The sequence below is a fragment of the Pongo pygmaeus genome, chromosome 12 (genome assembly GCF_028885625.2).
Source record: "Pongo pygmaeus isolate AG05252 chromosome 12, NHGRI_mPonPyg2-v2.0_pri, whole genome shotgun sequence".
NCBI classification, from domain to species: domain Eukaryota; kingdom Metazoa; phylum Chordata; class Mammalia; order Primates; family Hominidae; genus Pongo; species Pongo pygmaeus.
Genome location: NC_072385.2, coordinates 36,495,804 through 36,511,799, shown reverse-complemented (window position 1 = coordinate 36,511,799; position 15,996 = coordinate 36,495,804). Strand labels below are relative to the sequence as shown.

At 45.1% G+C, this 15,996-nt stretch overlaps 1 protein-coding gene across 8 annotated transcripts in view; it reads left to right on the top strand.

The window, feature by feature from the left end:
• FHL2 (four and a half LIM domains 2) overlaps nt 1-15,996 on the top strand; it is a 76,703-nt gene that overhangs the window by 42,590 nt on the left and 18,117 nt on the right. For all 8 annotated transcript variants that reach the window (XM_054476613.2, XM_054476612.2, XM_063648501.1 and 5 more), the window contains one exon: nt 8,301-8,480. In XM_054476613.2, coding sequence (XP_054332588.1) covers nt 8,325-8,480 — 156 coding nt within the window. In that variant the 5' untranslated portion in view covers nt 8,301-8,324. The remainder of the gene's footprint in view (nt 1-8,300; nt 8,481-15,996) is intronic.

Below are 15,996 nucleotides of genomic sequence, written 5' to 3'. Positions count from 1 at the left end.
ACTATAATACACCTCTGACACCTGCCTGTACATGCATGTAGTAAAGGCTCATTAAATTAATCCATAAATATATTATACAGTGGTAAGCATAGTCAGTTTTATACCTTACAAACTAAGATTGTTTAAAATCCAACAATTTAAAAATAGATTTCAAGTGGATGCTAGATACATTTTTTTTCTTTCTTTCTTTTTTCTCTTTCTTTCTTTCTTTCTTCTCTTTCTTTCTTTCTTTCCTTCTTTTCTTTTCTTTTCTTTCCAGGGTCTCACTCTATTGTGCAGGCTGGAGTGCAGTAGCTTTTCACAGGTGCCATCATAGCTCACTATAGCCTCAAACCCCTGGGCTCAAGCAGTCCTCCTGCCTCAGCCTCCCAGGTAGCTAGGACTGCAGGCACACATCACCATATCCAACTGATATAAATTTTTTTTTTTTTTTAGAGACCGGGTCTTACACTGTGGTCCAAGCTGGAGTATAGTGGCAGCACTACAGCTCACTGCAGCCTCGAACTCTTGGGCTCAAGAGATCCTCTCTCTTTAGGAGCTCCAAGGCTTGATCCATTGTTCTAGTTTATAAAACAGCAACTTTCCTTGACATGATGGCCCTCTCCATTTTATCAGAATTTCTGTTTAAAACAAACCGTTTAGCTAGACAAATGAAGAGTGTTGGGGGTGAGCAGTTTTTGTGTGTAGATACTCCCATCCATAGGAAAACAAAATGGTGCAGAGTATTCTCTGAGCACATTTCCAGGTGTGAGAGTCCCGTGCCTTTGAGTGGAGGATCTTTGATTATAGGCACCACATGTCTGTAGAACATCAGGGCCTTCTGCTGACACCTGGAGACCGTGTTGGGGATCTGTGCATTCTTCCCAAAGCGGGCAGGACTCCCAGCTGGCTTTTTACTTTTTGACCTGGCCAGGCTGCATCCTGGACTGTGCAGCTGTGTGTTCGCATGGGATTGGAGTCCAAACACAATAAGAAGAGTTCTATCCGCTGCGGAAGCAGCAGCTTATCTGGAAGGAGGGACGAGGGCAGCCATGGAAGCTCATGATGTCGTATGCCAAACTACATTACATGTTGGGTTTGCTATGCAGAATGGATTGTTCACATAATATGTTTCTAATTTTTCATGCTTGATTTTTGCCTGTATGTTTGTACTCTGACATGCTTGTATTCATCCACCCGTCCATTTATTTGTTCATCCATTCCACAAGTATTCACAAACCCCTGGGTCCTGTGTGTGTTCCCTGCTGGTGAGGTCTCAGCGACAGGTAGTGGGCACCCTTCCCAATGCTTACGGTTGGTAGAGGACAGGGCAATTGCATGAAAACATTGCATTTTTATAATATATTTTTTAAAAGAGCCCACATAGACCAGTTTTCCTAATTGGCTCTGGAAAGCTCTGGTTGATTATTGATAAGCAATTGAACGTCCCACGTGGATCCCGGTGACATCTAAAGATCTAGGGACTGACTTACCGAAGCTGCTTTTGCATGTGTTGAAGGGCTGCATACAGGAAGGACTTGGGAACGTTCACAGATTTCTCCTTAGGAAATGACTATGTTAGAGGAGCCTCCTGCAGCGGGGTTGATAGGGAGAAGCACTTGGGGTTTCAAAGGGGGAGGAGAAAATGGGCCCATTGGGGTCAGATCAAAGTAGGTAGTCAATAAAAGGTGCACTGAAGAGGATGCTTAAATAGACTTCTTTTGCTAATCTGACCTATTCAGGCTTTACCTGTAGGGATCTGCCAGGCTTCTGGAACTCCAAGGCCTGAGCCAGCAAGCCAAGGGAGGCTGTCTATCACGGCAGCCCCTCCTTTGATTGAAATCTTTCTGGTTAAAAAAAAAAAAAATTAGCTGGGTGTGGTGACGCACGCCTGTAATACCAGCTACTTGGGAGGCTGAGACAGGAGAATCGCTTGAACCTGGGAGGTGGAGGTTGAAGTGAGCCAAGATCGGGCCACTGCACTGCAGCCTGGGTGATAGAGTGACACTGTCTCAAGAAAAAAAAAAAAATGAGCTTCCTGGCATGTAGGGTCCTTGCCTTTCTTCTGCCTCATTTCATTTACCCTCCTCCTTCCTTTTTTTGTCCTGTCACCACCCCTCTCCCCTTCTCTTTACTCTTTCTGTTTCCTTTTCCCTTTATGTTCCTCCAGCTTTGACACTTTCCCCACTCATACTTTGTTTTATAGTTTTTGAATCTGAAAATTTAAAGATAGATCACATTGATAAGCTTGTGAACTTTTAAAATTAGTATAAATTGTGAGTAGTAGCTGTGCATTGTTGCTCTCTGGCCCTCTGAACCTTTATTCTTACATCCTTTTTATGTTGTTGTTTTTTTTCTTTGGAGACATGGTCTGTGTCGCCATGAGGCTGTTTCCTTGAGGCTGGAGAGCAGTGGTGCTATCATGGCTCACTGCAGCCTCGACCTCCTGGGCTCAAGGGATCCTCCCACCTCAGCCTCCTGAGTAGTGGGGACTACAAATGCATGCCACCACACCCAGCAAATTTTTTGTGTTTTTTGTAGAGATGGGGTTTCTCTACAAAAAAGACCAGGCTGGTCTTGAACTACTGGGCTCAAACGATATGCCTGCCTCGGTCTCCCAAAGTACTGGGACTACAGGCATGAGCCCCTGTACCCGACCTATTCTTCCATCTGAGTCAAAGCTGGGCTAGCGAGAGACTCAGAGATCAAAGCCTTCCCTGGGCCATCCCCAGACCTCCGAGCTGCACCTGGCACCTGCCTCACCCATTGCAGTTCCCTTGGCCTGGAGTCAAGCCTGTACCCTAAGATCCAGCTTTTTCAAATACCCTGTTCAGGGCCAAAGGGGTAATGACATCATGGAATGATTTAGCTTGGTGAGGAATAAGAACTCCAGGAAACTGTGATTTGGAATTTGATTCAATGAAATAACAAGGAGGGGTTGCGCCTTATGTTTGGGCATCTCCCTGCAAGCTGTTGCCTGATGCTTTCAGCATTCCTGTGTACCAACTAAGGAGCAGGAATTATTGATAACCTATCAGGAGGGATGTGGAGTTCAGAGAGAGTAAATGGATTGTACACAATTAGGTTAATAAGTCCTTGTAGAACCAAGATGTCCTACTTTTATTTGAAGAAATCATTCAGAAATGGACTCTGATACCCTGATACATTTTTTAGGAGTCATTGCCCCCCGTCTTGCATAGTAAAGGCAGGCTTCCATGCAGTAAACTTTGACTTGGCTGTCCATCTCCCCACTGCCTGCGAGGCACATCCAAGTCCATGAACAAGGCACGCAGGCCCTCATTGCCTTGGCTGTTGACTGGGTCTTCCATCTTCCTGGGCTCTCTGCCTACCCTACTCTGTCTCTCATTTCTCTGGCTTTGCCTACTCCACCCCTTGACCTGACCTGCCATATCACCTGGCTGACCTGTTCCTAGCACAGATAGCATCTCCTCTGGGATGCCTGCCTGCTCTCTCAGGGGCTCCTCCTCTGCGTGCCCATCATACCTGTGCACCTCCAGCACGCACTGAGTACGGGGCTTGGTAGTCTGTTTGGTATATATCTCTTTTCCTCACTAGATGACAAGTTCCTTGAGGGGAGGGGCCTGCATTTTATTCATCTTTGTATCTTCCGCACTTTTCATGACTTTAGACACATAGTTCCAGCTCAACCAATGTTTATTCAGTGAATGAATGAGCAATCAGGTATTTATGGGATTTAGAAAATGCAAGTGGCTCATGCCTGTAATCCTAGCACTTTAGGAGGCTACGGCAGGCGGCTCACCTGAGGTCAGGAGTTTGAGACCAGTCTGGGCAACATGGTGAAACTCCGTCTCTACTAAAAAAAAAAAAAAAATATATATATATATATATATATACACACACAAAAAAATTAGCTGGGTGTGGTGGCGCATGCCTGTAATCCCAGCAACCCAGGAGGCTGAGGCAGGAGAATCATTGAAACCCAGGAGGTGGTGGCTGCAGTGAGCTGAGATCATGCCACTGTACTCCAGCCTGGGTGACACAGCAAGACTCTGTCTCAAAAAAAAAAAAAAAAATGCAAGTTATAGGAGATTTCTAATATAGGACAATAGGTATACTTTTAAACACATTGTAATAGAAGGGAAGCTCTGAGCTTGCTTATTAGCTCATGGACTGTTTATTCTGATGCTCAGGGCTTGTGCAGTATGTAACTGTGTGGAACTCCTTCAGGGGCCTGCTTTCACACAGTGCATCCTGCTGTGCTCCTAGGTAGCAGCAGGTGCTCATTTTATGTTCTGCCCTGTTGGTTGGAGTAGAAATGCTCTCTGCTCATTGTAGAACTCTAGTGACTTCTTAGAAGATGAGGAACAAGGTAGAAGAGGGATCCACCACTCTCAGAAAGAATTCTGTAGAATTAGGAGCTGAACCACAGGGCCAAGTGCCTCCTCCCAGGTGGACCCACTGAGCAGATGGCAGCTGCTACTGTTCCTGCTGGGAGCTGGTATCACTGATGATGATATTCATCATATCACTCATTATGACATTGGTCATGATGACATTCATAACCTCGGTCGTACTTTGAGCAAATATGGAGCCCTACTTATTTTCAGAGTTTATTCTCTTAGCTTCTTTTTTATTTTTTTAGACGGAGTCTCGCTCTGTCACCCAGGCTGGAGTGCAGTGGCATGATCTCAGCTCACTGCAAGCTCTACCTCTAGGTTCACACCATTCTTCTGCCCCAGCCTCCCAAGTAGCTGGGACTACAGGTGCCCGCCACCACGCCCGGCTAATGTTATTTTTTTTTTTTTTGTATTTTTAGTAGAGACGGGGTTTCACCGTGTTAGCCAGGATGGTCTCAATCTCCTGACCTCGTGATTCGCCTGCCTCAGCCTCCCAAAGTGCTGGGATTACAGGCGTGAGCCACCGCACCTGGCCAGATTTTTTTGTTTTTGTTTTTTTCTGTCCTGGTCCTGTAGAATCAGAGGCAGTGGAAAACACACATCAGGTATATGAGCACCATGATCATGATTATTACCTCAGAGGAAAACAGGTCTACCCCTTTCACCAGCTGCCAACATAAATGGAGCTCTGCAGACATTAACAGAGGCTGTAGACTGTCTCCCTTCCCTAGCAGGGCTGGTGCTTGTCCTGACCCACACAGATGGCCTTTCAAGTTAGACTGGGAGTTCATTTTCTGTAAGTCAGATGGCTATTTGAGAAAGCTCAGTGGACCCACTTTTTCATAAATATGCCTGGGCTTCAGTTTTTCCATCCATAGAATGAGGATGTTGTCATAGATAATCTGGGGATTTGTTTCCAGCTTTTACAATTCCACGATTTATAGTTCTCTGTCCTTTCATGGTTCTTATTTCAAATTCCCAAATTATCATTCTTATGTTTGTGGGCACAGAATGGGCAGCGAGCCTCTTGTCCCACAGCTAAATCACACCCTTTATTGGAAAAAATATATATGTTGGAAAAACAGCTCTCAATTGTGATGAAATAAATGACAGCAACTTTCAAGGCCAATAACTGAACAATTACAGGAAAGCATTGAATCTTGTGCCAGCATGGCTGCTCCAACCCGAGATGGCTGCGTTACAAAGGATATTTATACGTTGGGTTTCAGAATAATAATTCAAGTGCTCAAGAGCCTCATCTTGTGATGTTATCACAAGAATGTCCAGACAATGTTTTCTTTAACTCCAGGAAGAGTGATTTAGAAGGACGGATCTTGCCACATGTGTCCAGCTGCATATTTATTGCTCTTGGAAGAGAATTATTCTGTAAACACAGAAATATCCAAGAATGAATTCTTGAAAGATGATCTTTTCCTTGCTTATAGTTGTCAGGATCATGTATACGCAATAGTACAAAATTACTGTAATCATAAACCAGGCGGCAATATTTTATTTGCATCAGAAGGTCTGATTCTGGGATTTTACTCTCCTATCTTTTGAAGACTGCAAATTGAACCAAGTTTTCTTAGAGCCTGTGAACTCTTGCTCAGAGTTACATAGCCAACCAGTGTACCTATTTTTTTTTTTTTTGAGACGGAGTCTCACTCTGTCGCCCAGGCTGGGGTGCAGTGGTGTCATCTCAGCTCACTGCAACCTCCACTTCCTGGGTTCAAATGATTCTCCTTCCTTAGCCTCCCGAGTAGCTGGGATTACAGGCATGTGCCACTACACCCGGCTAATTTTTTTTATTTTTGTATTTTTAGTAGAGACAGGGTTTCACCATGTTGGCCAGACTGGTCTCGAGCTCCCGACCTCAGGTGATCCACCTGTCTCAGCCTCCCAAAGTCCTGGGATTACAGGCGTGAGTGACTGCACCCAGCCCAGTGTACCTATTTAACAACAGAGAAAACTTTCCACTTTTAGCAAATGGAATATTGCCATTTATTCCTGAAGAAAATTGTCTGTGTTTTTATGGCTGTTTCTCCACACCAGCTATTCCTGTGGTAGGCTTTTTCTCTCCAGGATCATTCTAACATGATTTTATAGGAATGGTCATAAGAGGAGGGCCCGTCACTTGCTGCTTATGCACACCGCATATTCATCCTAGAAAAATGCAGTGTGCCGGGCATGGAGACGCCTTTTTTAAAACTTTTATTTTAGGTTTGGGGTACATATGCAGGTTTATTGTATAGGTAAACTCTTGTCACAGGGGTTCATTGTACATATTATTTCATCACTCAGGTATTAAGCCTAGTACCCAAGTGTTGTCTTTTCTGCTCCTCTCTTTCCTGCCATCCTCCCTCCCCGCTCAAGTAGACCCCAGTGTCTCTTGTTCACCTCTTTGTGTTCATGTGTTCCCTCATTTAGCCCCCACTTACAAGTGAGAACATGCAGTATTTGGCTTTCTGTTCCTGCATTAGTTTGCTAAGGATAATAGCCTCCAGCTCCATCCATGTTCCCACAAAAGACATGATCTCATTCTTTTTTGTGGCTGCATAGTATTTCATGATGTATATGTACCACATTTTCTTTATCCAATCTGTCATCGCTGGGCATTTAGGTTGATTCCATGTTGTCGGTATTGTGAAGAGTGCTGCAGTGAACATTCATGTACATGTGTCTTTATGGTAGAATGATTTGTATTCCTCTGGGTGTATTCCCAGTAACGGGATTGCTGGACAAATGGTAGTTCTGTTTTTAGCTCTTGGAGGAATCACCATACTGCTTTCCACAATGGTTGAACTAATTTACACTCCCACCCACAGTGTATAAATGTTCCCTTTTCTCCGCAACCTCGCCAGTGTCCTGTTCCTGTTGGAAGGGCTTGAGGTATTGCCCAGGGAGCCACTGACTGCTGCCACTGCATTTCCGACTATTTGATATCGTCGTTTTGGGAAGTGAGTCTTTCCCTTTATCCTGCGCTCAGGGTACCTGGGCAGCTGCAGGATGATCTTACCCACAGGGAGCAATGATTCATCCTCAGGGACTTTGGCAGTTTTTCTTGTGCAAGGTCAGCTTGCACTCCCAGTGCAATACCGAGGTCAAGGGTAATAGTGCCCCCATTGCATCTAATCTCAGGTTTCCCAGGTCAGATCTCCCTCCCTTTTGCCACTGTGATTTCTTCCTATTCAAATCATGAATCATAAAGAGGAGCTCACGGAAAATCTTTTTATAGAAATGGACATATTATTTCTATGCCTGCCTTTCTATTTTGGAGGCAGGGAGAAGGGGAAGATGCAAGGCCGGGTCACAGCCGGACAGGATGGGGGCTCTAGTGCCAGCGCTTACCTGCATTTAAAACTGAGATAGCTTTTTCTGACACAGTAAAAAATAATTTGTGCTTTTCAAGAAGTGGAATGTGACCAGGCGTGGTGGCTCATGCCTGTAATCTCAGCAGTTTGGGAGGCTGAGGTGGGCAGATCACCTGAGGTCAGGAGTTTGAGACCAGCCTAGCCAACATGGTAAAACCCTGTCTCTACTAAAAATATAAAAATTAGCTGGGTGTGGTGGCAGGTGCCTGTAATCTCAGCTACTCGGGAGGCTGAGGCAGGAGAATCGCTTGAACCTGGGAGGTGGAGGTTGCAGTGAGCCGAGATCGCACCACTGCACTCCAGCCTGGGCAAAAGAACAAGACTCTGTCTCCAAAAAAAAAAAAAGAAAAAAAAGTGGAATGCATTCAAACACAAAACTGCCCTAGCTAATGAAAAAAAGGTGTTATCATTGAAAATTATGACCGATTAAAGGGTGAGTTTTAATTATTCATCCAGAGGAATTAGCCACCTTTTGGCTAAAGATGACAGACAGTGGGACAGTTAATGCCTTTGCCTGCACCTCTTTCAGAGAGTGCTTAATGGGACCTGGATTTTCTCTTCTTTTTGATAGGCTGCTGAAAAGCCAGGAGTCAAAATGACTGAGCGCTTTGACTGCCACCATTGCAATGAATCTCTCTTTGGCAAGAAGTACATCCTGCGGGAGGAGAGCCCCTACTGTGTGGTGTGCTTTGAGACCCTCTTCGCCAACACCTGCGAGGAGTGTGGGAAACCCATCGGCTGTGACTGCAAGGTACCTGCTGCGGGCCTCTGCTGGTCCCCAGCGCTCCCCTAGGAAACACGGGTTTCTCTGTGGTTTGTGCTGAAGCCCTGATCCACCATTGAAGTCTGTCTCTTGAGCCCCCTCTGAGGGGTGTGGACCCTGCATGTAGCCTTTCGGAAGCTTCTTCCCTCTAGCGAATGTGATCTCTGCCCACAAGCACTGGGTGAGGGCCTTGCCAGGACTTTTGTGTTTAGTGTCTCTAAGTACATTTTCTGTATTCTAGCAATTAGTGCCCTTATCTAACTACCCAGCTGCCTGCTAATACTGGAACTTTCTTAAGGGCAGTGCTCTCTTCCTCTTGTCTGTTTGCCCGTGGTGAGTAACGTGGAGCAGGTGCTGTGCTCAGTCAATATTTGATGAATGAATGTGTACATGAGAGAACCAGAGATGGTTCCTGGATAAATGGGTGCATAAAAGCACAAAGTCCTTGGAAGATTGTAGGCTCTTTTCCTTTAATGAGAGAAGGACAGGATTTGTATTGTTTTCTTTCAATGGGGAAATGTGTTCACGGCTCTCCTGGTATGGCACAGCGTTCAGCAGAGACCACTGGTCACTTGTACCAACTGCCCCATGGTTGAAGGTGGTGAACCCTCACCTGCACTTCTCAGCAGAACCTTGTTCCAACCTGGATTGCTGACGGACACCCTGGGGGACCCATCCGTAGCTCTGAGCTCTCTGATACCTTCACCTGCAAACGGCTTCTAAAACACACCAGTGAAACCCCTCACGTGGCTATCATCCTGAGTGCCATGAAACTGGCTACAAAATGGGGTTCCTTTGGCATCTCTAAAGGGATTCCCAACTGAATGGGCACCAAGTCAGTTCATGGCATTTTACTATCTCTTTTCTGGTCTCGTTGCTTTGTGCTCTGTAGGAATTTTTGCCGCTCTCCTCCCTGGTTGGTAATATCAGCACATTGCCGCTGACTAATTGACTTAGGCCATGCCTGCAGTTGGATCATTCTAGCACATCCCACATGTGTTCCTTCTATTTCCTTCTCTGATCACATCATTCTTAGGAAAGACAGGCATCAGAAGGCTGCACCATCACTTTCTGTTCCCAGGGATTTAGTGACAGTTGAGGGATGGTTTCCATCTTGTAGCTAAAGAGACCTCTGCCCTGAGCAGAGACGAAAGAGGTACAGCAGCAGCCCCCGAAACCAATGCTGCAGCCCTGTGTCTTTTGGCTTCAGGGCAGATGCTGTACTGAATGTAAAAGAAATGAAACTCAACAGTGGTATTGTGCCAAACCTTTGAAATACCATAAGCAAAAATAGCTGATCTGGCTACTCTAAAAGTTGTGTTATCTTCCTGTATCCCATCTTGCCTGCTGCGTGTCTCACTGTACCTGACGACCTTTCTCAGTCCCTTTTCGTGTATTTAACAGGCCAAGCATGAGAGCTCAGCCACCAGACTGCCCAGTTCCAGCCCAGGCTCTGTGTCTCACTTGCTATGTGGCCTTGGGTCAGTTACTTGACTCTTCCGTGTACATCTCCACATCTATAAAATGGGGAGAACCAGGCCAGGGGCATAGGCTCAAAGCCTATAATCCCAGCACTTTGGGAGGCCAAGGCGGGTGAATCACTTGAGGCCGGGAGTTCGAGACCAGCCTGGCCAACATGGCAAAACCCTGTCTCTACTGAAAATACAAAAATTAGCTGGGGGTGGTGGTGCATATCTGTAATCCCAGCTACTTGGGAGGCTGAGGCACGAGAATCACTTGAACCTGGGAGGCAGAGGTTACAGTGAGCCGAGATCATGCCACTGCACTCTAGCCTGGGACACAGAGTAAGACTCTGTCTCAAAAAAAAAAAAAAAAAAATACTGGGGAGAACCAGGGGTCTGCTTCATATGGTCTTTCTAATACGTAGATACAAGCCCTCGCACTCGCACGCGTACTCTTCTAGCAGCTGACAGGGTAAGCTCCAGACTGCCACCTTTCTGCTGACTACTTCCTTATTCTTTTTGTAACATGTCCCTTCCACACAGCTTTCAGAAGCTTCACCCTCTCTCTTTGTCGCTTTTCATTTTGGAAACATCAATAAACATGTCCAGTTTGAGGAAGAACTAGATAGCCCGAGAAAAATACAATTATAAAAGCTTTACCTGGAAAAGAAATACTTACGTAAGTGAGAGGTTCAGATATCATCTGGCAAAAGGTAAGTCTCACTTTCAAGGACAGATTTTGGATATTTGGGGCTAATCATCCCTGACCAGTGGCTGAAATAAAAACAAAACAAAAATCACTTGCTGTTTCTCCAGTGATTTAGTGGAAAGACCCTTAAAAGCCGTCATCCTTCTACGCATGTTTTATGAGCAAATAAACAAGAGTCTCCCAAATGGAGCCAAAATCATCAAGGCTGCTGTCAAGCCAGGAGTGAATTGTGCTGAACTTTTCAACCCGGATTAATGTTTTGAGATACGTGGGGTTACACTGTATGATTTTCTACATTTTGGAACAAAAAGAGACATTGAATTGAAGCGAGACCTTGGCATTTGGGGCTTTTGATGCTTTAGGCGTGCTTTTCTTGACTTTCAAAAATAATCAGGTAGTTGGGTTTGTAGTAGAAGCAATGATAGAAAAAAATGTTCCTGTTTTTTTCTGGAAGTAAAGCCCACAATCCTGGCAGGCGGGGAGATACCTGATAGAGGAATTGTGCTCTTAGGTCTGGTGGCCAATCTCTTCTCTTAAAATAGCACAGCCACCACAGGCCTCAGCTACTTCCCTCTGAAGGACGTGTTCATGTGTGTGAATTTTAAATGTTGGCATGCCTATGGGAATTAGGCTAATTTTGAGAGTCTTGACCTACTTAAATGAGACAGGCAAGACTTCAGAGCCTGTTCTATAGTTTGAACATCCTCTCTATGTAGCCACTGAATTGTAATCTTTATTTCTATTAAGTTACTCTGGGAAAATGCTGTGATCTCAAAGGGTAAAGATATTGATTTGTATGGCCAGTGTAATAGTGGAGAATAGGCAATGCTAATACAATTTTATGATCCTCTGGCATTACACACTTCCTGAACGTTTTCTTGGATACCTGTTAGTATTAACAAAATATTTTCGTAAACTGATTACAGAGTTTTTGGGGGATCTACCTACGTTCTGGGCTTCAAAAATTCAACAAACTAAAGAAAAAATAGGGCTGGGCACAGTGGCCCATGCCTGTAATTCCAGCACTTTGGGAGGCCGAGGCAGGTGGATCACTTGAGGCCAGGAGCTGGAGACCAGCCTGGCCAACATGGCGAAACCCCGTCTCTACTAAAAATACAAAAATAAGCTGGGTGTGGTGGCATGCACCTGTAATCCCAGCTACTTCAGAGGCTGAGGCAGGAGAATCATTTGAACCTGGAAGGTGGAGGTTGCAGTGAGCCTAGATTGCGCCACTGGACTCCAGCCTGGGTGACAGAGCGAGACTCCATCTTAAAAAAATAAAAATAAAAAATAGGCTGGCCAATAACTCCAGAGATGGCTGCTAATACTGTGCATTTAACAAATTGGTGATTTTAAGCCCTGGGCGACACACGTAACCTAGACTTTGACTGTTCCATGGGTCTGCAAGCAATGCCATGAAATTGGACAGGCCACCGTACCCACCCATGTGCTTAGAGGGTGCTACGAAGAGAAAAAAATAACAATAAACAAGAACAAAAGATCTGCAGATCAGAAACTAGCATTCAGGGTTTAGTTTCCAGTGGTAGTCATCGAAACCATTGTGTATCGCCTGATGACTTGTTCCAGGCACTTGTAAATGCCTAAACTGCATGATCTAAATTGCTCCTAACACCCTATAGGTAGGAACATTTTTCATTCCATTTTATGGGGTAGCCGCTGAGGCCTAGAGAGGATGAGGATCTTGCCAAGGGTTAAAGGGATTAGGAAGTATCCGAGGTATCATTTGAGCCCAGACCCGGAGGGTCTTCACCTAGCATGTGATGCCACCTGCCACCTGCAGCTTCGGGCAGGACCCTGTCTATGCGACTGTCGGGCCAGATGTGGTCAGTCCTTATGAGTAAGAGATGGTGACCACCTGGCCTCAATCAAGTGACCTTCAGTCAAAGGCCCCTACTCTTCTCATGGGCCCCTTTAGATGGTGATGATTACATTGCAGAATTGAGGCTCAAGTTGTTTCACAAACTCTTTTTCCAGCTTTTGCAGTTAACAGGAAACATTGAAGTGATGATCAAATTGGCTGTAAAAGTCTCAGTTAATGTTTGGTAATGGACAGAAATGTTCAGTGATATTTTGGCAGAAAGCAACCTGGCAGGGCTCTGAAATAGGAGACGAAGGTTTTCACACATACAGGTTAAATCTAGATGCCCCTGGTATATTTTGGAAGGTTTCTGACCAAGCCTGGTGAAAGGTGTAAGGTCAGGTTTGAAAAACCCACCCTTCTGTCCTCAGTGTGACACAGGCCTCCCTTGCTGGTCTTTCTGGACCCTTTTCTGGGAAGAGCGCCTACTCCAGTCACATTCTCGGGGTCCAGCCTGCCAACCTGGTGCTTTTTTATTTGTTGGGGTGGTTTTTAAGTTCTCAATGAGCAAATTACCTTTTTGGATCTTCTTCCATGTAGAATTTGTCCACAGAGTTTGTAACGAGCACTGAAAACGCATATTTATTTGGATTTCCTCCTACAAGAGAAAAATCTGTTTGTGAAGGGAATTTAATCAAGCAGGGTCCTAGGATCAGGAGCAAAGCTGTCTGGATGGATTCCATGAGAAGGGCCTGTCAGTGCATGAACTTGGCCTGTCAGTGCATGAAACCAAAAGTTCAGCCACAAGACATAGCAGCAGAGGTGCGCAGCACTCAGCAGTGACCTCGCATGCACCAAGGCTGGACCCCGGAGCCAAATCTCCCTGGCTCCACCTTTGACAACCTGCGCGAAGGGGCAAGTCCTGCCACCTATAAGCCTCCGTTTCCATGTCTACAAACTGGGATTCCTAGCTCACAGGACTGTCGGGGTAATTGAGTGAGTTAACGTCTAGGGAGCACCTGTGACATGCCAACACAGAGCTGTCATTTCTGCTGTTGTCCATTTTTCTGCATTTTTATTTGTAAGGATTTGAAAGAATGTACAGTTAGAAACCTGATGATCTCAAGCAGAAAATATCTTTTCATAATGCTGAGCATGAATGACATGAGAATCCATGTCTGAAGTGAAATCGTATAGATCTGAAGAATGGTTGGTGCCAGCCCTGGTGGAATGGGGTGCGAAGGAGGGAGAATGAGAACCAGACATTTCAGTCTGGGTGACCCTGCCACCCAGAGCCACCTTCCATTAACTGAGGGGTCCAGGGCTCCCTCCAGGCCACTTGCCACTAAAGCTCAGCTAAAGTCTCAAAAAGGACACATTCGGAGCCAAGCAACAGGCACAGCCCATGTTAGGAATGTTTCTGAAATGGAAAAATACAAAACCAGAAAGGAAGTGTGTGGGCCTAATCTTACATGTTTATCAACATTTTACTGCAATGTATGACATTTCTGTGAGCACAAGATTAGCCTTGGTATTTTTTTCTGGGAAGTATAAAAGGCTTTTTTTTTCTTTCTTTTTGTTTTCAATTTCTCTCTAGAGGAATTTAAAACCGGATATTTCCATCTTAAAGTTCTTGAGCAAGTCTGTCAAAGTGTCCATATTTCTTACTCTGTTGCCTTTCAGCATCTAAGTGCTATCTCTGTTACACTCATGTTTGCTGTTCACAATGGAATACTAATGAAATAGCAAAATTAAGCTACTGGCATGGTGCTAATAACTGAAACTAAAAATCAGTTTGGAGCTTTTCTGTTTGGAAAGAGTCACTTAGCCGGGCATGGTGGCTCAAGGCTGTAATTCCAGCACTTTGGGAGGCTGAGGCAGGAGGATCACTTAAGGCCAAGAGTTTGAGACCAGCCTGGGCAATATAGCAAGACCCCTGTCTCTAAACAGATAAATGATAGATAGACAGACAGAACAGATAGACAGAAGAAAAGAAAAGGGTCACTTGGCACTAGGTCTTCGCAGGTAAAGATTCAGAGTGTGGTAGGAAGCACAGGCTCAGGAACCCTGGTCTAATCAATGACAATCTCGCTTCTAGGCCTTTTGGTGGCATTTTCTAGTCTACCTCTAAGCTCTAGCGAATCGTGTGGCTAAAATCTTCCCTCCTGCTGAGACTCAGAGAATACCATATTGGCCAAGATCTCTAAAACAATCAAACCTGGCAGTATTGAGTTACCTTCCTCTTATCATAAAGTCTTTCCTCACTTCCTCCTTACTGTGAACTTTCTTAAGAAGCGAGTCCAGGAGGGAATAGTGACATGAATTTATTAACTTGATTCAGACTTCTAAAGACAATACAAACCGGGCGCCCCATTTGGAGAGTGACAGGGAAACCCCATGGCATAATTAGTTACCTACGAGTTTCCAAATAGGATTTGGAAAGAGACATACAAGCTAGGTAGCCGGCGTGGCACATGGCTTCCCTGAAGCCAGCATTGCCCTGGCCAAGGAAGCTTTGCAGAACAGATGAGATTTCAGCTGGGACTTGCAGCCAAGTGGGATTTGGCCTTTTGGGGAGAAGGGAAAGGGCATTCAAAGGCCAAGGACAGAGTATGGTCAAAGGCATGGAGATGAGGAAGAGGGGACCAGAGCAGAGGGTCAGGTTGGAAAGTGAGTTGGGGTCAATCTGCAAAGGGGCTGACGTGCCAGGTAAAAAACAGGAGCACAGTTTAGTTTTGTCAGATCATTTCAGGTGGAAGGGCAGTGGGAATGTTGGAGAAAACACTTTTTGGTGTCGTTACATTGAATCTACTCATCTATAAGAATAAAACTTTATTTCATAGAGTTATTGTATGGCTCAAAATAGGTATGAAGAATTAAGAAAAAGAATTTTAGATTTAAAAGGGCTGAGAAAATGAAAAAGCACCTACAAAAGTAGAGTGGTAGAGTTACCAACGTGGAGCTTTGAGGTGGCAGATATTCTCATTGTTAGGACTGTCTTCATAAGGAAATGTAGGTTCAGCAAGTGACACATTGAGGCATCTCTTCTCATTATTAGCTGTGGTCTAAATAGTGACTTATACTAACATCCATTGAGCAATTGTAATACATACCAGCAACTGTTATACATGCTTGTTACAGCCAGTAGTGGGTCCATTATTCCTGCTGTACAGGTCAGAAATCTGGTAAGAGAGGTTCAATTACTTGCCCATGGTGATGTACCTGGCATAGGGAGGAGCCAGGATTTAAGTTTAGTCGATCTGGCATTTGGGCCCTTGAATTGAACCCCTAGAGTGAAATAACCAAGCAATTTAATCACATATTCCTGGGATCCCAGAGGGGCAGGCGCTTGGCCCACAGTGATACAAGAGATGTGGACTGTGGGACCTCACGCTCTCCCATCCTGCTTGCATGCAGCAGGCATTCAGGCATTTCTTCCTGTACTACAGCAGGGAGGTGGGCCACTTCTGTTCCCACGGAGGACCCACCAACAACAGTGATGCATGCTTGTTT